The 21,161-nt window shown below is 41.4% G+C and overlaps 2 protein-coding genes and 1 long non-coding RNA gene across 5 annotated transcripts in view; 2 read left to right on the top strand and 1 right to left on the bottom strand.

Moving 5' to 3' along the window:
* Nucleotides 1–4,268: 4,268 nt before the first annotated feature.
* On the top strand, nt 4,269–9,138 carry ahsa1a (AHA1, activator of heat shock protein ATPase homolog 1a). Of its 3 annotated transcripts, none has more exons than XM_047801413.1 (9): nt 4,269–4,381; nt 6,811–7,001; nt 7,091–7,173; nt 7,386–7,503; nt 7,582–7,667; nt 7,754–7,879; nt 8,257–8,358; nt 8,607–8,658; nt 8,798–9,138. In XM_047801413.1, the coding sequence occupies exons 3-9, from the start codon at nt 7,135–7,137 to the stop codon at nt 8,968–8,970; spliced, it is 696 nt and encodes a 231-aa protein (XP_047657369.1). In that variant the 5' UTR covers nt 4,269–4,381; nt 6,811–7,001; nt 7,091–7,134; the 3' UTR covers nt 8,971–9,138. The 3 variants fall into 3 exon arrangements, with proteins under 3 accessions (XP_047657369.1, XP_047657368.1, XP_027003337.2); XM_047801412.1 differs by lacking the exon at nt 4,269–4,381 and adding an exon at nt 4,391–4,898; XM_027147536.2 differs by lacking the exon at nt 4,269–4,381 and adding an exon at nt 4,392–4,882.
* A 2,650-nt stretch (nt 9,139–11,788) lies between these two features.
* sel1l (SEL1L adaptor subunit of ERAD E3 ubiquitin ligase) overlaps nt 11,789–21,161 on the top strand; it is a 12,925-nt gene continuing 3,552 nt past the window's right edge. Inside the window, exons 1-17 of the mRNA XM_027147543.2 lie at nt 11,789–12,265; nt 12,370–12,416; nt 12,990–13,185; nt 13,514–13,681; nt 15,305–15,410; nt 15,550–15,712; nt 17,276–17,329; nt 17,446–17,505; nt 17,607–17,688; nt 17,799–17,953; nt 18,065–18,121; nt 18,240–18,308; nt 19,271–19,348; nt 19,437–19,499; nt 19,900–19,987; nt 20,480–20,628; nt 20,712–20,877. Coding sequence (XP_027003344.2) covers nt 12,196–12,265; nt 12,370–12,416; nt 12,990–13,185; nt 13,514–13,681; nt 15,305–15,410; nt 15,550–15,712; nt 17,276–17,329; nt 17,446–17,505; nt 17,607–17,688; nt 17,799–17,953; nt 18,065–18,121; nt 18,240–18,308; nt 19,271–19,348; nt 19,437–19,499; nt 19,900–19,987; nt 20,480–20,628; nt 20,712–20,877 — 1,771 coding nt within the window. The 5' untranslated portion in view covers nt 11,789–12,195. The remainder of the gene's footprint in view (nt 12,266–12,369; nt 12,417–12,989; nt 13,186–13,513; nt 13,682–15,304; nt 15,411–15,549; nt 15,713–17,275; nt 17,330–17,445; nt 17,506–17,606; nt 17,689–17,798; nt 17,954–18,064; nt 18,122–18,239; nt 18,309–19,270; nt 19,349–19,436; nt 19,500–19,899; nt 19,988–20,479; nt 20,629–20,711; nt 20,878–21,161) is intronic.
* The window catches only part of LOC125139044, an 8,787-nt gene continuing 4,211 nt past the window's right edge, over nt 16,586–21,161 (bottom strand). The window contains exon 2 of the long non-coding RNA XR_007138153.1: nt 16,586–16,704. This is a non-coding gene — a long non-coding RNA (uncharacterized LOC125139044). The remainder of the gene's footprint in view (nt 16,705–21,161) is intronic.

Here is a 21,161-nt window from a genome sequence, read left to right as displayed (position 1 = left end):
ATATTCTATTAATATTCATACTAATAAGCAGCTAGTTAAATGACTAAAATAAAGTGTTACTGTGCGTGTTATGGAAGAACACAAGTACCTGCAGGGGGTTTGGCCTCAATGGCCTTCCAGTAAGCAGTGTGCTGTGTGCAAGTGACCGAGGAACGCAGGGTACAAATTCAAACTTAAATTGCATTAAATCTTGTTGTTTTAAACTAAATTATGCTGCAAGATTTTTTTAACTACTTTTAAGTTCCTTGTTATAGGCAACTCTGCATTTTTTTAAAAAAAAATTCCCAGTTTATTCCCATATATTCCCGTTAATTCCCATGGAAAGTTTCCAACCTTGAAAATTCCCATAATCTTGCAACCCTAGCTAAATACAAGTCTAATGCAAACCCACTGATTGACAGACAGTCCATCTTTCAAGCTAGAAAATCATGACGATTAATAATTAGAGCTAAAAGGAAGGGGGCGGGGCTTACAGAGTGTCGGTTCATATCGTGGAACACAAAACGTGTAGACAAATCGTTACAGGTCCAAAGTTAGCTTTTATTATTTTATATATACACGTTACAGTGCACTGTGGTGTTAAAATGAAGGTTAGTCGCTCTGATATTCACACGTTCGGCTTCGACGAGTCACTCGATACCGCTGCAAAAAAAAAAAACTCACTGTATCTCAGAAGAACCTGAGACGTGGACACCACAGAATCTCATCAGATAGTCCTCAGGAGTAGAAACAGTGGTGTTGGAGAGCGCAGGGATGTGGAGAGGGTGTGGTGTTTATGCTGAGTGAGAAGATGGTTGGGGGAAGGGAGAGCAAGAGAGAGAGAGAGAGCAGGAGGAGGAGCTGAAGTCTGAACACTGAAACATGGATGGAGGAAGTTGTGGAAAAACGCTGCATTGAAATGAATGTGTGTTTGTTTCAGTGTTAAGCTCAAACCCCTAAAACGAGGCCCCACGGCTTGTTTTTTCCCTTTCAACCAATCAGCGTGGTTTGGGGGCGGAGCTTGATGTAAAACACACTTCTGCTCAGGACTCACATGCTGAAATAATATGTTCATGACATCTTTAGACTTCTGACTCTTTTTCTTCTTCTTTTCTCTCTACATTCAAATACAGATTATTACTCAACACTCCTGTCTTTAATAAAAACCTTCCCGTCTCTCTTCAGCTCGGACTCGTAAACGTCCTCCTCCTCGTCTGTTCGGCGAGGCAGAAACCCGACCCCTGTTTACACTCCAGTTCTGAGCTCTACATCTTCGGTGAAAGCATAAAGCCGATGTTTAATCACCTGCGTGCTCAGAGCTGCAGATCAAATCAAACCATTATAAACCTTTTAAACTTCTTTTTAGTTTTTGTCGCTTGTTGTAAGGATAAAAACATTTGTATATATTTCTTTTTTTTTTTTTTTTCTTGGTCTGTTAAAGACCAGATGCTGAGTGATAAGAGTGAATATTCACCGTTGTTTTGTAGCGTAGAATCGTTCACCTTTACTTCCTTTTGAGTAATAATTATATTTTTATGTAAATAGTTGAATGAAGAGTATGAAGAGTTTATATATATAATGTGTGTGTGCGCGTATAAAATAAGTATTTGTATGAAGTATGAAATTCTTTACAGAGTGTATTTTATTCGTCCCATCGTCCTCGGACCAGGCGGTTAATCTGGCAGCTCCTTTACACTGTTTTCACACTGAAATGATGAAGCTGAAGTGAAGATAATGATCCTAATAATGTCATGTTTAAAGCCTTACTGCTGTAACGTCACTAATGTGGTGTTGGAAATGTTACACTTCTGTTCAAGATAACATTTTAGTTTTTACTGGATTTTTTTTTTTTTTTTTTTTTTTACCATGACATGGAGGAGAGCAAGCTGCCTGTTCATCTCCTGAACTCCTCAGCGTGTCCTAGCACATCAAACTGTACAGAGCTCTGATACGAAACTGCCTCGATCCTGACTCGCAGTAAAGCTGTGGCTGCACGACACCTTCCTTTAAAACGAGCGGACGCTCTTAAACACGAAGCTTCTGAATGTTGTTTTTTTTTTTTTTTTGGGCTTTAGATCGAATGCAGAACCTTTGACATCCATCGGACCTTTCCATTGCACTAAAGGTTCTTTGGAGAACCAAACACGATTCTTCTCGCTATTCTGTGAAAAAAAAACCTTTTGGTTCTTCCTGTCACCTTTATAAGTTTATAATTTATAAAAATGTAAAAATATGTCACCTTTATTTTATTTTATGGGAAATTCCTTCCATTCTTAAAATACTCCTGGTTTATTTTTGAAAGCAATGAAGCAGTGACTAGCTTTAATGTCGTATTTACAGTCCGGACGTGTTTTTAATACGACTTTGAGTAAATAATCCTGATACAATTGTAAACTGCTGTCCCAAGTGCAATATAAACACAGACATGTGTAAGATGAGGCCACTGAACTTTATACGAGTGTGTTTTTACCTGATGAACTGATGACTGCATGGTGTTTGACTCCTGTAAATAACAATGCGGCATGTGTTCGCCATCACTCGTGTTCTATGCAATACTGCTGTAGCAGGTCAGTGTGTAACAAATAAACATACATACACAAAATCGCTGTTTTCGTGAGCGCATCTCTGTGTGTAAATGACGTGTGTCTAGGTAAAAATTATGCAAAATCTATACAACCCTCTCGATGTTTTGGACCAGGCAACATCGAGCTGTTCTAAAGAGTGACACAGAATTCAAACAAGACTATTTCAAATGTGAATAAACAATATAACGTTACTTAATGTACTTAAACAAAGAAATAGTATTTGGATGTAAAACAAAAGGGTTCAAAAATCACAAACAACTTACTTCACTGTTTGATCAAGTGATTATTTGATTCTCTAAATGTCAGGTTTCTGATTTAGAGGTGAATTAAATGCTTATTGTGTGTAAATTAGTACACACAGCGCCACCTGCTGGACCTCCTGTACACCAACAAATACACTAAACCTGTGTAGACAAAGTTCTGTGACATCAGAGTGTTAATTGCACTGTAGAAAACGATGCCTTCATTAATCACAAATTATTTACGTAGTAAAACACACTGTGATGCGATTATAGTGAAACTCTGACGGGTGTGATGGAGTAGGGTTTCGGTTAGCGTCCTGAAATGTATATATTTCTTTCTGTAACACGTCCTGAGGTGTTTGAGTCGACATACCACAGCAATTTAACAACAGCAACAGACTATATCTGTTTTAATCACATTTAGCCAAACACAAATCAATCAAAATCTTTTAAACAGACCCTTTCATCACATATTATATATTCCAGAGATGGGGGACTCGAGTCAAATGACTTGACTTAAGTCGCAAATTTGGACTTGCTTGACAAATATTAAAAAAAGACTCAACTTGACTTTGACTTGACATTCATGACTTGAGACTTGACTTGGACTTGAGTTAAATGACTCAGAGATGGGGGACTCGACTTGACTCAAGTCAGACTTAAGTCGCAAATGACAGCGTGACAGCGTAATCTCAACAAAGCACTGACACTGGAGACTCCTTACAGAAAGCTACGTGGTGTCAATGATTACACTTTTATTTTGCCAACTGTTACAAAACATAAAACTTCTCATTAGGTTAGTACGAGTTGGTACAAAAACACAAAGTATAATCTGATGTGTTGAGTTAATTAACTAGTTAAAAACATCTAAGTATTTAATTAATTTCCTTCTATTGTTTTTAACAGAGAGATAAATCACTAGCAAGCACGGAATATTTATTTGTGCCCAGTTTTAATATATAAACACTATAAACTCCTTCGTTGTCATTTCATTACTGACACTGGAGACTCCTTCCATAACCTGTTATAATTTATATATAAATATTACAGAAAACCTCATCACAGCAACAATAACCTATTTATAATGTGTTTTATCTCCTGTACGAGTCTGTTAATCTTTATTAAGTGTGGTTTAGTCTAAAAAAAAAGAATAAATAACGGTTAAAACTGTATTGATATTAATATTGTATCGTATCAGAGCTCTTAATAGTTCATCAGATTTGATTGTATAATTAATATTATTGTGAAATACAAGCTTTATTAATTTAAACAAGGTTTAAAGTGTGGTATTGTTACATTAATCAATAAATCTGCATTGAATTAAGGTTAAAGTTTAACCTTAATTTGTGTAACCTAAAGTGATGATAGTCTAAACACTATAAATAAAATATGTTTATTTATCTATTTATTTATTATACGGTGTTTAGTGATTTGATATCAATTCGAGTTGTTTCTTTTCACTGCGATGATATCTGAGAACTTTCTCGTACTTTCTCTCCTCAGGGGAATAAATACTGGAGGCTGAAGCTCACACTCAGCTTTACATTAAATAAAAGAAAGAAGAGCTTATTAAAAGTTGGTATTTAAACTTTACTGAATACCGAACGATTATTTTAGGAGTTTTAAATCTTAACTCTTACATTAAGTTATTTGTTTGGATAGTTATTCGCTCTATTGGTGACATTTCTAAGCTGAAATAGCTCGGTGTCTCAGCTTCTAAAGCTAACTGGAAAGCTAAGCTACGTTAGCGTGCTAACCTAGGAGGAAGCTAAGCTACTGTTAGCGTGCTAGCCGAGAGAGAAGCTAAGCTACGTTAGCGTGCTAGCCGAGAGAGAAGCTAAGCTACTGTTAGCGTGCTAGCCGAGAGAGAAGCTAAGCTACGTTAGCGTGCTAGCCGAGAGAGAAGCTAAGCTACGTTAGCGTGCTAGCCGAGAGAGAAGCTACGCTACGTTAGCGTGCTATCTGAGAGGCTAAGGGCGGAGTGAGGCAGTGAGTCATGGCGAAGTGGGGACAAGGAGATCCGCGCTGGATTGTGGAGGAAAGAGCGGACGCTACGAATGTTAACAACTGGCACTGGTGGGGTTTAATATCGGTGTGTTAGCATGAATACATTTACTAAACACTACAAACAAATAGCATCTGAGTGGTTTGTCACAGAACTGTGTGTGTGTGTGTGTGTGTGTGTGTGTGTGTGTGTGTGTGTGTGTGTGTGTGTGTGTGTGTGTGTGTGTGTGTGGAGCATGCTGTAAAGTTTTACTCACTAATGAGCACTATGCATGCTTTATTATTGTTGTTGTTGTTATTCAAATAAAATTAATCGCTTAATTACATCGAACTTCATTCATTCATTAAAACAAAATCAACTTCATATTTATTTACACCCCCAAAATGACACTTTATTACACTCGGATTAAGTCTGTGTTTATTATTGCACCACACATTAAACTTTTAATCCTTATTTCAGAATAATTAAAAAATTAGATTTAAGATTTTAGGTGTGAAATCATGGCCCCTGTTTTCTATGGGATTAAATATGCTAATTACTGGTACTGATATATCAAAGGATTGTTGGAATAAAACACAATAAAACCACAAAATGAACTGAAATTTTATTCATTGTTATTTATATAATACTAGTTTCATTTTCACACTAAATTTAAAATGAACTTAATCCTCTTGCTTCATGACCATATATTCAGGTTTACTGTATATACTGTATATGACCATAATTCTATTAACCTGAGGTGATTATGTTTTTATAATATATAAAAAACTATATTATAGAAATATATATTTTAAACAGACAAAATCTAAAATCTTAATAAAAGTTTAAAGTGAAAAACTAAGAAAATCCACATTTAATGTAATTCAGTCTATTGATACTGTTTCTATGATTTAGTTAACATATGTAAAGCACACAAAATGAGACAGAGAGAGAGACAGAGAGAAAGACATTATGGTGGACAAACAGAATTATTGTTCAGGATGTAAATCAGATGGTGAGGTTTGTTTAGTCACACTTACGCACAACATGCAATAAATCATGAGTATTTTATTTTATCTGTCACTGACTCTGACTTCTCACTGATTTCATATTAATGCTCTATAATTATTCTCTTAATAATAAAAATAAAAATAGAAATCTATCTAAATCGCCTTTGCTGATCTCTTCCCCTTCTGTAAACTCGGTGTTCCTGTGTGAGCTCGAAGCCTCTGGAATTTTGTTCCTCTGTTCCCGAAGGCCATTAATAGAAACGTGTCATGTGGAGACAGAAGCGGCAGATGGTCAGAGAGTCGAGGGTATGAGAGAAGGAGAACTCGGTGTAGTCCAGGGGCTCTGTTCATTCACATAAAGATTTATTGTGAACAAGTTCTTTATTGGGGACACAGTGGTTTAGTGGTTAGCACGTTCGCCTCACATCTCCAGGGTTGGGGGTTCGATTCCCACCTCCGCCTTGTGTGTGTGGAGTTTGCATGTTCTCCCCGTGCCTCGGGGGTTTCCTCCGGGTACTCCGGTTTCCTCCCCCAGTCCAAAGACATGCATGGTAGGTTGATTGGCATCTCTGGAAAATTGTCCATAGTGTGTGATTGTTTGAGTGAATGAGAGTGTGTGTTTGTGCCCTGTGATGGGTTGGCACTCCGTCCAGGGTGTATCCTGCCTCGATGCCCCATGACGCCTGAGATAGGCACAGGCTCCCCGTGACCCAAGAAGTTCGGATAAGCGGTAGAAAATGAATGAAAAGTTGTTTATTGTTAATTATACTGTGAGAATTAGTCCCTGTGAATGATATTTTAATAAAGAAATGAGAAAATAATCAACGGAGTGCATTACTATAAACCTGCGGAGCTGCAGAACTGTCAGAGCTGCTGCTGAAAATGAACTGATCAGAGTCTGCAGAAAGAAAATCACGTATTATTAGCGCATTTGTTTTCTGCTTGTTTTTATTCCGGATGCCAATATTTCTGCAGTGGATTTCAGATTTCATGGTTAATCTTCCATACAGGACTGAGCGTGATGTCAGTGCCTGGTCACAGGATGTCCTGAACGAGCTTCTTCTCAGAGTCCGTGTGGAAAACGAAGATGGCGTCTGCCAAATTACAGACGTGAGCGAGATCGAGGGCGAAGCTTCAATTAACAACCGCAAAGGGAAACTGATCTTCTTCTACGAGTGGATCATTAAAGCTTCATGGACCGGTACATTCATGCCGCTTCACTCGGGTGAAGGATTTTGTTATTTGACAGCGATATTAACCTTCTAAAGTTCATGTTTGTTTTTCTTTTAGGAACCTCAAAAAATGGGCTAAAATATAAAGGGAACGTTGAGGTGATGAATCTTTCGGATGAGAATGACATAGACGACCTGGATGTGAGTTAATAATGTTTACTGAAGTAATGAAGTCAAATGTGTTTCATTAACTTGTGACTTAAATCAACTCTCGAATCTAAATTAAAAAGTCGGAGTCGGAGTAAAAAACATGTGATTTGACTCAGATTCATTAAAATGACCCGTTAAATGAGTCCGTTACTCAGAAGCACACACGGGAAGGCAGTTTAAATGGTATGTTCTCCTTTGTACAGATCTGCATTACAGCATGTAAAGACCAGCCCACTACACCTCTAACTGCCCTCATGAAGAAGGATGGAGAGAAGGAGGTCAAAATGGCTCTACAGGGCTATGTGTCACACCTGAAAAAAGGTGAAATACGTGTTTAAAATGTAAACGTTCACTTTTTAGACTTCAACTTCTTGTAAATGTAATGTTGTGTTTGTGTAGAGTTCTCTCAGGGTATGATCCTGCCTACAGCTGAGGGGGTCAGTAAACAGCAGCAGCAAACTCACATCAAGCTGGAGAAGAACCCGGTACAGTCTCAGTTCATAATCATGATGATGATTGATTTTTAATTCTGTGAAAACAAATGTAAATTAAGTAGCATCTTTATCCACAGAGCGGCTCCTCCACCGTCTCTAAATCTCCCAGCTCTGGAGTCAAAATCCCAACAGCCTCGTTTCATCTAAAGGAGACATTCCTCACCTCGTCTGAGGAGCTCTACAGAGTTTTCCTCAACCAAGAGGTCAGGTTTCTTAGGATAACTGCACAACCTGGCATTATGCTTTACAACATATCAGCATTAGCATATAATTTATTATTATTTATTATGAAATTAATAATCATTAAAAAAGTTTCAAGAGAATGAATATATTTATAATATATTTAACCACAAGCTTTCGACAGCATTGAAATATCTGGCTAAAAGATCGATCTACAGCCAGAGTGTAACCTCGTGGCAGAGGCAAGAAGGTCCTTGGGTTTAGATTTTGGTACATGACTAAATCCGTGACGCAGTCAGAACCAGCTGAAGACTGTATCACTGATCGACTGCCACGTTGTACAGTGGGATGTGATATGTCACTCCTTCACTCGGTAAAGGATTTTGTTTAATTTGTGTAGATGGTTCAAGCGTTCACACACCTCACTGCCCGTGTGGACGGAGTAAGAGGAGGACGGTTCTGCCTGCTGGAGGGAAATGTGCACGGAGAGTTCGCGGAACTGGTGAGGACTGAAAAGCCGTGATTGCTAACACCATAATGACAAGCTTTTACCTCAGACCTTTACCTCCAACGTTTACATTAAGCTTTTATCTGAGACATTTCCCCAGACTTTTACCTCACATGTTTACCTCACCTTTGCCTCCCACTTTTAACTTATCATTTTACCTCACAATTTTACAGCAGATTTTAACGTTTCACTTTACCTCACACAATTACCTCACACAATTACCTCACACTTTTACCTCACAGGTCCCAGACCAGAGGATCGTCATGAGGTGGAGGTTTTCATCTTGGCCAGCAGGTGTGTGTCCTTGAGGAAAAGCCTCATTAGTGTGAAAATCAACTGAGTGGAAATGTTTCTACAATAATGACACAGATCTAAAAGGAAAAAGTTTTTCACAGTTTTTAACCAGCAGTGTCTTTGCGGTGATGTTTTTCAGGACACTTCTCGACAGTCACGCTGGACTTTACAGACCGAGGCAGTGAGACAGAATTGTCTCTGGAGGCTAAAGGTGTCCCCAGCGGTGAGGAGGAGAGGATGAAGGAGGGATGGCAGAGATATTACTTTGACGCCATTAAACAGACATTCGGGTACGGAGCTCGGATCTTCTGAGTCACGGCTTTCTAATTTATTTAATGTAACGATCAGCATGGAATCAGCTTTAACACAAGTGTTTGTGAAATAAATAAGGAGTTAAACACTCTGTATGTTGTGCTGTTATAGTAAAATAATCAGTGATGAAGTGAAGTTAGCAAACATTAAATAAAATATCTTCCTGTACTAGAAAGTGTTTTATTCTCCTGACATCACGGAAACCCACCAACAAAAAACTTAAAGTTACCGCTTTACCTTCGACTGTTACAAAGCACTGACACTGACGTTCCTCCCATCATGATAAATAAACACGTTTCACCTTTTTTTACCTGTGAATAAATCTCCGACCTCCCTAGAACACAGTGAGGACTTTGTGAAGAAGGAAAAATACAGAAAGAAGAAATAAAAAGGTGCATATGAACTGCTTTAATAAAGTTCATCAGATTATAATCCATATACATACTGTGGTGAAAAAATTAGGACACCCCATCAAAGCCTGTAAACTTATGGACATTTGATCTTCATTTTAATAATATTGGAAGATTAAAGTAACATAACATAACAAATAAAACCATATGTCTTATCTATAAAATGCAATTTCTTATGAGGAAAAAATAAGGACACCCTACGTGTGTAAATACAAATACACCAAAAAAATTTTAAAAATTAAAAAGAAATAAATCGTATGTACGGTTGTGCTAAATATTAGATATAAGATAAAATATTGAATATAAGATTATCTCACATTGTTATTAATGGGGAACATTTAACTGTTCATCAGGTAGATTGTCTAGGGGAAGAAACTGTTCTTGTATCTGGTTGTGCTGGTATTTGGGGCTCTGTATTGCCAGCCAGATGGTAAATGTTCAAAAGGCTGATGACATGGATGTGAGGGATTTTCTGAGCTCTTTTCCTCACTTTGGATTTATACAGTTATTTTGTAGCTGAGCCAAAAATAGACAGTTACTGATGTGTACAGAACAGACAGAAATGATGGCTGAGTAGAACTGTTTCAGTAGCTCCTGTGGCAGGTTAAACTTCCTTAACTGGCTAAGGCAGTACATCCTCTGTTGAGCCTTTTTAGGTCCTGGGAGATGATTGAGTTCATGACCTGAATGCCTTCAGTGCAGCCATAGTGCTGTCCATGATGGTGATTGGAGGGAGTGCAGGGGGGTTTCTCCTGAAGTCCACAATCATCTCCAATCTTTTGAGCGTATTGAGCTCCAAGTTGTTGTGACTGCACCAGACAGCCAGCTCTTTAACCTCCTGTCTGTAGGCAGACTCGTCTCTGTCCTTGATGAGGCTGATCCTGTAGTGAACAAGACAAAGCCCAGATCTAAATCCTATTGAGATCCCATTTGGTGATTTGAAACAGACTGTGCACGTAAGAAACCCCTCAAACATCACACAGATGTAAGAGTTCTGCAATGAGGTCTGGGGGAAACTTTCTTCCACTTCCAGTCGATGTCAGAAAGTGATAGATGGCTAAAAGAAACTTCTCACTGAGGTTATTTTAGCCAAAAGGGGAAACACTAGCTAAAAGGGCACAGGGTGTAGTAACTTTTTTCTCAGTTCAAATATTCATTTTTGTTGATTTCTTTTGTGAAAACAAAATGATTTTATTTTGTTTGTTTACATGCAATTACATAACTTTCATCTACAGGTACAAAATAAAACAGGTTGACACACACACACACACACACACACACACACACACACACACACACACACACACACACACACACACACACACATACACACACATATCCAGCAGAGTATATGTGTGTGTGATATGTGCAATATATATCATTTCTCTATGACACACATATGTAAGTGTGTGTGTGTGTGTGTGTGTGTGTGTGTGTGTGTGTGTGTGTGTGTGTGTGTGTGTGTGTGTGTGATATTCGCAAAAAAAATATAATTTCTCTATGACTCTCTCTCATTTCTACCGCTTATCCGAACTCTTATCATTTCAATCATTTGTTTTTCATGTTCAAATACAGGGGAAACAGGTCACAATATCTCACATACTGGTTTGAGCATGTGTACTTGGTGCATGTCTGTTGCTGTCTGTCTGTTTGTCATCAGTATATCAGTATATCAGTATATCAGTACAGTGTATTTTACGTGGTGTCTATAACATACTTAATCTTGTTGATCTGACATAGAGCTGCATTTACCAAGCAGCAGGTGAAGCAGCAGTACCTCTGCCTCACTGAAGGGGGCGCTCGAGAGCCCACAGGTTTGTGCTTGTGCTACTGTTGCTCTTCATACAGAACTCAAATAAGTATCTAAGTGTCCATGGTTAAAGCATTTAATACTTTTATTATAATTAGTTCTATTTATATATAAATATAACTAAAATAATTAGCTGGTCATTAAACTACATAAACTTTGGCATTATATTTAATATAAAGCTCATATCAGTTTGGTCATATAAAGTGAACCGGTTTATTTATAAATAATAACAATTAAAAAAACCCTACAAATAAATACGTGTTATTTTATTACATCATCTAATAAACAGAACAGTTTCTAACACAAACTCATCCGCAGGATTTGTTTACAGCAGCTGTCGTGTACATCAGCCCTATGTGTGTGTGCGCATCCGATTGGACAACAACGCCTTCGTGATCGCCTCCTATTGGCTGCCTTTTTGTCGTTGCACTTCCCGATTGGTCGAGCAGGAAATCCAGGAAACGATTTTCGAGACTTTTTTTCCTACCCGTATTCGTACAGATCCCGCCTTTTACGTTCGGATTTGTTCGTTCGTTTGATAAAACGTTGTCTGATTGGTCAAACATCCGGCTATGTTTCTGACCAGCAAATAGTATGTCGGTATTTCCCTGAATACGGGTGGAGGGAAAGGTGGACGGTTCGATACCCGAGCTGTACACAAATGAGCAGTTTTGAACGTTAAGCTGATTCGAGCTAAATTCCGCTACGTTTGTAAAGTGCGTGAGGGAAAAAAATTATAATAATAATAACAATAACGGCGCGTTTAACGCAAGGCTTTTGGAGATAAGCAGAGATTTCTTTGCGATAGCTTTATGCTAATGTTTAGTTAGCATGCTAATGTTGCTAACTAGCTGTAGTAACGCTTGCTAGCTGCTCAGAATGGATTTACACCTGGATTACAGTCTCATTAGCTAACTAGCTATGTGTGTGTTAGTTAGTTAGTCTTCTAGTTATTTACTTCTCTGGTTATTTACACTAAAACTTATTGTTTATAAGAAAAGCAGGATGTATTTTATACAAAACAGCTGCTTTCTCCTGCTGCTGTGTTCAGCCTTCAGCCTTAAAGTGACAGCTGGTGAGTCAGAGCACGTTTGTGTCCTGCTGTCAGGTAAAGTGTGTCAATCATGTCAGGTATTGTATCAGTAATAAAGTCAATTAACGTGGAATTGTGTTTTGCAGACGTGGAACCGGAAGTGGGTGATGTCCAGGAGACCAGTCCATCTCAGGTACATCATGTGTGAAAGCAAAGCTCTGTGAACTCTCATGCACGTTGTTACGTGTGTGTGTGTCGTCGTGTTTCTGACACGTGGGACGTTTTATGGTGATCGTCCTTCGGTTTACGTCGTGGCCCCTGTGTGAAGCTGAAATAACAGTTACTTTGGTGAGATTGTGAGGTCAGACGTTCTCGCCGCTTTCGTCAGGTTCGTCTCGAGTTCTCCCGTGCAGAAGGTGGCGCAGTTATAAGTGAATAACGCTTCCCATGTCTACAGGAAGGAGACCGTTGCTATGTAAAGATGGCCGGCGTCTAAAGACGCGCTTGTGTTGTTACCGATCACAGGATCTGTCACAGAGCTGGATCATCTACAGGGTTCAGCGGTTGTCATGTTGTGTGTCAGACAGAAACACGGTGCTGAAGTCAGGCTTCGTATTTTAGCTCTGTTTGAAAGCAGAAGGACACTCGTGGGTTTGCAGCTGCAGCAGGAAATAAGTGTTTTGTGTGTGTCGGTCTGTTCTGTCTTTTTTATCCACACACACACACACACACACACAAGTTTATGCCTCGTTTCTCCTCTGTTCAGTTTTCACCTAATGAGAAGAGTGACGATGATGAGATCGTCGTGACCGGACGCTTGGTTTCTCCCGAGGAAGCGGCCGAGATGGAGGCTGAGCTTCGGCATGAGGAGAGAGAACGAGGAGAGGAGGGCGAACATGAGGAGATCCATAAGGAGGACCTTCCAAACCAACCTCCTCCTGTGATCACAAAGCCCAGGGAGGGTGAGCTAGGAACAAATATTACAACTTTATCTATTTATTTATTTGTTTGTTTGTTTGTTTGTTTGTTTAAATAGTAGTGACAGTGTGTTTGTGTTGCCTTAAAGTGGGTGGCACAATTTTTTTGCACTCAAGGCAAAGTCATTATTCTCTGGAGAAACACTTGTGAAAGTGAGACTCATGTTTGTGAGAAGAGAGAGAGAGAGAGAGAGAGAGATTGGTTATCCTGCAGGCTTGTGCAGTAACGTGTATGACTCTGATTGGTGTGTGTGTGTGTGTGTGTGTGTGTGTGTGTGTGTGTGTGTGTGTGTGTGTGTGTGTGTGGATACAGTTCCTGTGGTGATAGGTGGCACAGCCTCCGGGGAGCCGTGCCTGTTTCCCTTCCTGTTCATGGGTAAGGAGTACTCGGACTGTACCACTGAGGGCAGAGGGGACGGCCGTCTGTGGTGCGCCACCACCTACGACTACGACCATGACAAGAAGTGGGGCTTCTGTGAAAGTGAGGTTTGACAGATTGTGGGCAGAGCTTGTTTTTTATTCTCCTTATCTTGTGTGTGTGTGTGTGTCAGTGTGTGTGTTTGTATGTGGTGGTCTGGGGGCGCACGTGTGTGTGTGTGTATATGAGTGTGTGTATATGAGTGTGTGTATATGAGTGTGTGTATATGAGTGTGTGTATATGAGTGTGTGTGTCACTGTGTGTGTCACTGTGTGTGTCACTGTGTGTGTCACTGTGTGTGTCACTGTGTGTGTCACTGTGTGTGTCACTGTGTGTGTGTTTGTATGTGGTGGTCTGGGGGCGCACGCGTGTGTGTGTGTATGAGTGTGTGTATATGAGTGTGTGTATATGAGTGTGTGTATATGAGTGTGTGTATATGAGTGTGTGTGTCACTGTGTGTGTCACTGTGTGTGTCACTGTGTGTGTCACTGTGTGTGTCACTGTGTGTGTCACTGTGTGTGTGTTTGTATGTGGTGGTCTGGGGGCGCACGCGTGTGTGTGTGTATGAGTGTGTGTATATGAGTGTGTGTATATGAGTGTGTGTATATGAGTGTGTGTATATGAGTGTGTGTGTGTCAGTGTGTGTGTCAATGTGTGTGTCACTGTGTGTGTGTGTTTGTATGTGGTGGTCTGGGGGCGCACACGTGTGTGTATATGAGTGTGTGTCAGTGTATGTGTGTGTCTGTGCGTGTGTGTGTATGTATGTGGAGGTCTGGGGGTGCATGCACGTGTCTGTGTGTGTGTATGTCTGTGTGTGTGTGTATGTCTGTGTGTGGGGGTGCATGTGTGAGAGAGTAACCTCTGCTTCCAGGTGTACGTGTGTGTATGTGTGTGTTAGTGTGTGTGTGAGAGAGTAAACTCTGCTTCCGTGTGTGTGTGTGTGTGTATGAGAGAGTAACCTCTGCTTCCACGTGTGTGTGTGTGTATGTGTGTGTGTTAGTATGTGTATGAGAGAGTAACCTCTGCTTCCACGTGTGTGTGTGTGTGTGTGTGTGTGTGTGTGTGTGTGTGTGTGTGTGTGTGTGTGTGTGTGTGTGTGTGTGTGTTAGTATGTGTATGAGAGAGTAACCTCTGCTTCCACGTGTGTGTGTGTGTGTGTGTGTGTATGTGTGTGTGTTAGTATGTGTATGAGAGAGTAACCTCTGCTTCCACGTGTGTGTATGTGTGTGTGTGTTAGTATGTGTATGAGAGAGTAACCTCTGCTTCCACGTGTGTGTATGTGTGTGTGTTAGTATGTGTATGAGAGAGTAACCTCTGCTTCCACGTGTGTGTGTGTGTGTGTGTGTGTGTGTATGTGTGTGTCTGAGAGAGTAACCTCTGCTTCCACGTGTGTGTGTGTATGTGTGTGTGTTAGTATGTGTATGAGAGAGTAACCTCTGCTTCCACGTGTGTGTGTGTGTGTGTGTGTATGTGTGTGTGTTAGTATGTGTATGAGAGAGTAACCTCTGCTTCCACGTGTGTGTGTGTATGTGTGTGTGTGTGTGTTAGTATGTGTATGAGAGAGTAACCTCTGCTTCCACGTGTGTTTGTGTGTGTGAGAGTAACCTTAACCTCTGCTTCCGTGTGTGTGTGTGTGTGTGTGAGAGAGAGAGAGTAACTTTTGCTTCCACGTGTCTTCCCCATCAGCGGAGGAGCAGGCGGAGCAGCGCAGGCTGGCGGAGGAGGTGGAGGAACAGTACCAACACACACTCAGACTCCTGAACACCACGGGCAGAAGGAGTCAGAAGAAAGAGTGAGTGACCAGCTGTTGCTATAGAAACGATTAGAAACACTAGTGTGTGCAGTCAGAGCTGCTGCTGCTGCTAGAGTAAATGATTCCTCCTGCTTCCTTTATTAAGTGTAATGTAAAGGTGTGTGCTTTGTGTTGGGAGGTTGTATGAGAAGCTGGTGAAGGTGGCAGCGATGGGGCACAACAAGGCCATGGAGAAGGTGGGCTACGCCCTGCTGTTTGGGGATTATCTGCCTCAGAACATTCAGGAAGCCAGGGAGATCTTCGAGAAGCTGGCGCTCGAAGGCTCACCCAAATCTCAGACGGTAACCAGCTCTGTCTCATACACACACACACACACACACACACACACACACACACACACACACACACACACACACACACACACACACACATACATACACACACACACACACACACACACACACACTCACACACCTGTTTCTCTTTAATAATGTAATAACTTACTGAACACACACACACACACACACCTGTTTTTCTTTAATAATGTAATAACATACTGAACACACACACACACACACACATACACACACACACACACACACACCTGTTTCTCTTTAATAATGTAATAACTTACTGAACACACACACACACCTGTTTCTCTTTAATAATGTAATAACTTACTGAACACACACACACACCTGTTTCTCTTTAATAATGTAATAACTTACTGAACACACACACACACACACCTGTTTCTCTTTAATAATGTAATAACTTACTGAACACACACACACACACACACCTGTTTCTCTTTAATAATGTAATAACTTACTGAACACACACACACACACACCTGTTTCTCTTTAATAATGTAATAACTTACTGAACACACACACACACACACACCTGTTTCTCTTTAATAATGTAATAACTTACTGAACACACACACACACACACCTGTTTCTCTTTAATAATGTAATAACTTACTGAACACTCACACACACACACATACAAACATACACACACACACACACACCTGTTTCTCTTTAATAATGTAATAACTTACTGAACACACACACACACATACAAACATACACACACACACACACCTGTTTTTCTTTAATAATGTAATAACTTACTGGACAAACACACACACACACACACACACTCTCATTCTCACACACACACACACACACACACACACACACACACACACACACACACACACACACACACACACACACACACACCTGTTTCTCTTTAATAATGTAATAACATACTGAACACACACACACATACATACACACACACACACACACACACACACACACACCTGTTTCTCTTTAATAATGTAATAACTTACTGAACACACACACACACTCTCATTCACACACACACAAACACACACACACACATACAACCATACAAACATACACACACACACACACACACCTGTTTCTCTTTAATAATGTAATAACATACTGAACACACATACACAAACACACACACTCACACACTACAGACAATTTTCCAGAGATGCCAATCAACCTACCATGCATGTCTTTGGACCGGGCGAGGAAACCGGAGTACCCAGAGGAAACCCCCGAGGCACAGGGAGAACATGCAAACTCCACACACACAAGGCGGAGGCGGGAATCGAACCCCCAACCCTGGAGGTGTGAGGCGAACGTGCTAACCACTAAGCCACTGTGCCCCCCTTAATCAAATACAAAAAAACCCTGAAAGCTTAGGAGGCTTTTAAAGAAAAAAGATCTTGTGGGTTTCGATATCAGCGGAAGCTGAAGGTTTCTGTTTGGCTTTCGGTCGTCTGTCGTCTCACCTGAACATCACGTCCTCTGTGTGACGACTGAACCTCTGATCACTGTGTTTCTTCTGTCCATCAGGCTCTGGGGTTCCTCTACGCAGCTGGATTAGGAGTGAACTCCAGTCAAGCTAAAGTATGCCAGTGACTTCTGTGTGATCGTGTTATTATTGTTAATGTAAATTGTGTCGTTATTGCGTTACGATGTTAGTGTGTGTGATTGTTACTAAGCGAGTGTGTGATTAAACACAGGCGCTGGTGTATTATACATTTGGAGCTCTAGGAGGAAACCTGCTGGCACACATGATCCTGGTGAGGAGATTACAGAGTCTACGTTTATGTATCCTCAGTCAATGTTGCATGTTAAGTGTGTGTGTGTGTGTGTGTGTGTGTGTGTGTGTGTGTGTGTGTAGGGTTACAGGTACTGGGGAGGTGTGGGGGTTCCTCAGAGCTGTGAATCTGCCCTCACTCACTACAGACTGGTGGCCAATCACGGTAAAGATCCTGTGCTTAATTAACTCCTCATACTGAATGAGTTCAGCTCACTATGTGTGTGTGTGTGTGATGATGATGATGATGATGATAATGATGATGATGTTTGCCAGTGGCCAGTGATGTGTCCCTGACTGGGGGCAGTGCGGTGCAGAGGATCAGGCTGCTGGATGAGTTGGAGAACCCTGGTTCTCCCAGTGGTATGCTGGAGGAGGATCTGATCCAATACTACCAGTTTCTGGCTGAAAAGGGGGACGTCCAGGCGCAGGTACCAACTGACACTCGTCATGGTGGTGTGTGTGTATGGGTGGGGGACATCTGTGTGTGTGTGTGTTACATGTCGCATGAATATACAGTAATGTATGTGTCTCTCCTGCAGGTGGGTTTGGGGCAGTTACACTTACACGGAGGTCGAGGAGTGGAGCAGAATCATCAGGTATCACTTCAGCCCTTATTAGTTCCTCCTCATCAGTGTTCCATCCTGTAACATGAAACCAAACACAATCAAACCCCTTGTTGTTGTTGTTGTTGTTGTTGTTGTTGTTGTTTTACAGAGAGCTTATGAGTACTTTAACCAGGCTGCTAATGCAGGAAACACACACGCTATGGCTTTCCTTGGAAAGGTAAACAAACTTTCAACACACTTGGCTGTCTCCCTGTGTCTTTGTGTGTGTGCCTGTCTCGCTGTGTGCCTCTGTGTCTCTCTGCGCGCCTCTGTGTCTCTCTGCGTGCCTCTGTGTCTCTCTGCGTGCCTCTGTGTCTCTCTGCGCGCCTCTGTGTCTCTCTGTGTGCCTCTGTGTCTCTCTATGTGCCTCTGTGTCTCTCTGTGTGCCTCTGTGTCTCTCTGTGTGCCTCTGTGTCTCTCTGTGTGCCTCTGTGTCTCTCTGTGTGCCTCTGTGTCTCTCTGTGTGCCTCTGTGTCTCTCTGTGCGCCTCTGTGTCTCTCTGTGCGCCTCTGTGTCTCTCTGTGCGCCTCTGTGTCTCTCCGTGTGCCTCTGTGTCTCTCTGTGCGCCTCTGTGTCTCTCTGCGCGCCTCTGTGTCTCTCTGCGCGTCTCTGTGTCCCTCTGCACGTCTCTGTGTCTCTCTGTGCGCCTCTGTGTCTCTCTGCGCGCCTCTGTGTCTCTCTGTGCGCCTCTGTGTCTCTCTGCGCGTCTCTGTGTCTCTCTGCGCGTCTCTGTGTCCCTCTGCGCATCTCTGTGTCCCTCTGCACGTCTCTGTGTCTCTCTGCGCGCCTCTGTGTCTCTCTGCGCGTCTCTGTGTCTCTCTGTGCGCCTCTGTCTCTCTCTGTGCGCCTCTGTCTCTCTCTTTGTCTGTCTGCGCGTCTCTGCCTCTCCCTGTTCGCATCTCTGTGCGCTTCTCTGTGTCTGCGTGTCTCTGCGCCTCTCTGTGTCTGCTTCTCTGTGTGTCTCTCTACTTCTGCGTCTCTCTGCGTCACTCTGTGCGTCTCTCTGCGAATCTGTATGTGTGAAAGAGTAATAGACGCTGATAATGCCTCCTTTTAGACCTGTGTGTGTGTGTGTGTGTGTGTGTGTGTGTGTGTGTGTGTGTGTGTGTGTGTGTGTGTGTGTGTGTGTGTGTGTTGCAGATGTATTCAGAGGGCAGTGAGTTTTTACCTCAGAACAACGAGACAGCGTTGCATTATTTTAAGAAGGCCTCAGAACAGGTGGGTTCTAACAGGAACTGGTTTATTCACTGCACCTGTAAACAGCAGTTCAGCTTCAGTACAGTTTATATGGTGTTGATGATTTCAGGGGAACCCAGTGGGGCAGAGTGGACTTGGTATGGCCTACCTGTACGGGAGGGGTGTCCCTGTGGTGAGTCAGTGTGCTGTTTAATGACATCATTTAGTTTTAATGTTATTATTATTATTATTAACAGTAGTGTTAGATCACATGACTATATTGGGGAAGCATTTCTTCTCTCATTATTAGTAGCATTATTTGAGTTAATTACAGCTATCTTTTAAAATGTAGAAAAATAACTCATTTAAAGCCACATGAGTAAAACTGTGCGATATTTCTGTACTGAATGTTTAGTCAGTGTTTTTGTTGATGGATTCAGCCGTTATTAAAATCCTGTAAATACCTACAATATTACAGATGTGTAATGTATCATGATGTCACTGTTCTAAGGAAAGTCTTTTGGTCAGTAGCTATATGTGTAGAATTATTTACTATAACTGTGTAAATACGTTTTGTTACATGTTTGTTGCAGAACTATGAGCTGGCACTCAAGTACTTCCAGAAAGCTGCAGAGCAAGGCTGGGTAGATGGACAACTACAACTGGGAACTATGTACTACAGTGAGTGTGTGTGTGTGTGTGTGGGTGAGTGTATATGTGTGTGGGTGAGCGGGTCTGTGTCAGTGTCTGTGTGTTAGTGTCTGTGTGTCTGTGTCGGTGTCTGTGTGTTAGTGTCTGTGTGTCTGTGTCGGTGTCTGTGTGTTAGTCTCTGTGTCAGTGTCTCTGTGTCGTTGTGTGTGTCGTTGTGTGTTTCTGTGTGTGTCTGTGTGTGTTAGTGTCTGTGTATATATGTATAGGTGTGTGTTTGTGTGTCTGGAATGATTGACAGTTATGTTTTTTCGAACTCTTCCACAACGTGTTATAGATAATACTGAAGCTCCGCCTCTCCTTATCTCATACTTATAGACTTATTCTGTCATCTTGACACAACTATTCTGCTGAAGTGGATGTGAAAGGAAATGTTTTTCACTTAACTAACATTCTGTGTGTGTGTCTGTGTGTGTGTGTGTGTGTGTGTGTGTGTGTGTGTGTGTGTGTGTGTTTTCCTCTCAGATGGTATCGGAGTGAAGCGTGACTATAAACAGGCTCTGAAGTTCTTTAACCTGGCGTCTCAGGCAGGTCACATCCTGGCCTTCTATAACCTTGCTCAGATGCACGCTACAGGAACCGGAGTGATGCGTTCCTGTCACACGGCTGTGGAGGTGACGTCCGTACGCTTCCTTTATAATTCATACACCGGTGTGTTGTCTCATATTCTCATGCCTGTATGTGTGTGTGTGTGTAGCTGTTTAAGAACGTGTGTGAGCGCGGCCGTTGGTCAGAGAGGCTGATGAGTGCTTACGGAAGCTTTAAGGAGGGAGACATCGACTCCGCTCTGGTTCAGTATCTGCTCCTGGCTGAACAGGGCTACGAGGTGGCGCAGAGTAACGTGGCCTTCATCCTCGACCAGAGTGAGTCATGTAGCTGACACCAGGGGGCGCCACAACCTCACTAAAAGTTTTAAAGCTCATTCATTTTAGATTGTTTTGCAGGTTTTTTCCTTATAAACACACACACACACACACATCCTATATGGATATATCATTGTACTAATAAACTTGAACATTTTCTAAATAAAATTAATTTATTATTACATTATTTATGTAGACATTCATTGTAGATTATTGAGTATTTATGAGGATCTGACACTTCCACAGGACACTAAAATATACGTAAAAAGGATTATTATGGTTTT

The sequence above is a fragment of the Tachysurus fulvidraco genome, chromosome 16 (genome assembly GCF_022655615.1).
Source record: "Tachysurus fulvidraco isolate hzauxx_2018 chromosome 16, HZAU_PFXX_2.0, whole genome shotgun sequence".
Lineage (NCBI taxonomy): Eukaryota > Metazoa > Chordata > Actinopteri > Siluriformes > Bagridae > Tachysurus > Tachysurus fulvidraco.
Note: the sequence above shows the minus strand (reverse complement) of the source record. Positions and strands in the feature narration are given on the sequence as shown.

What these genes read in the sequence shown, in the direction of transcription:
- ahsa1a (XM_027147536.2), top strand. Translation starts at nt 4,803, where the DNA reads ATGGCGAAGTGGGGACAAGGAGATCCGCGCTGGATTGTGGAGGAAAGA. An exon ending in ATGACATAGACGACCTGGAT is followed by an intron (nt 7,174 to 7,385) that starts GTGAGTTAATAA and finishes TCCTTTGTACAG; the next exon opens with ATCTGCATTACAGCATGTAA. An exon ending in GTTTTCATCTTGGCCAGCAG is followed by an intron (nt 8,659 to 8,797) that starts GTGTGTGTCCTT and finishes GATGTTTTTCAG; the next exon opens with GACACTTCTCGACAGTCACG.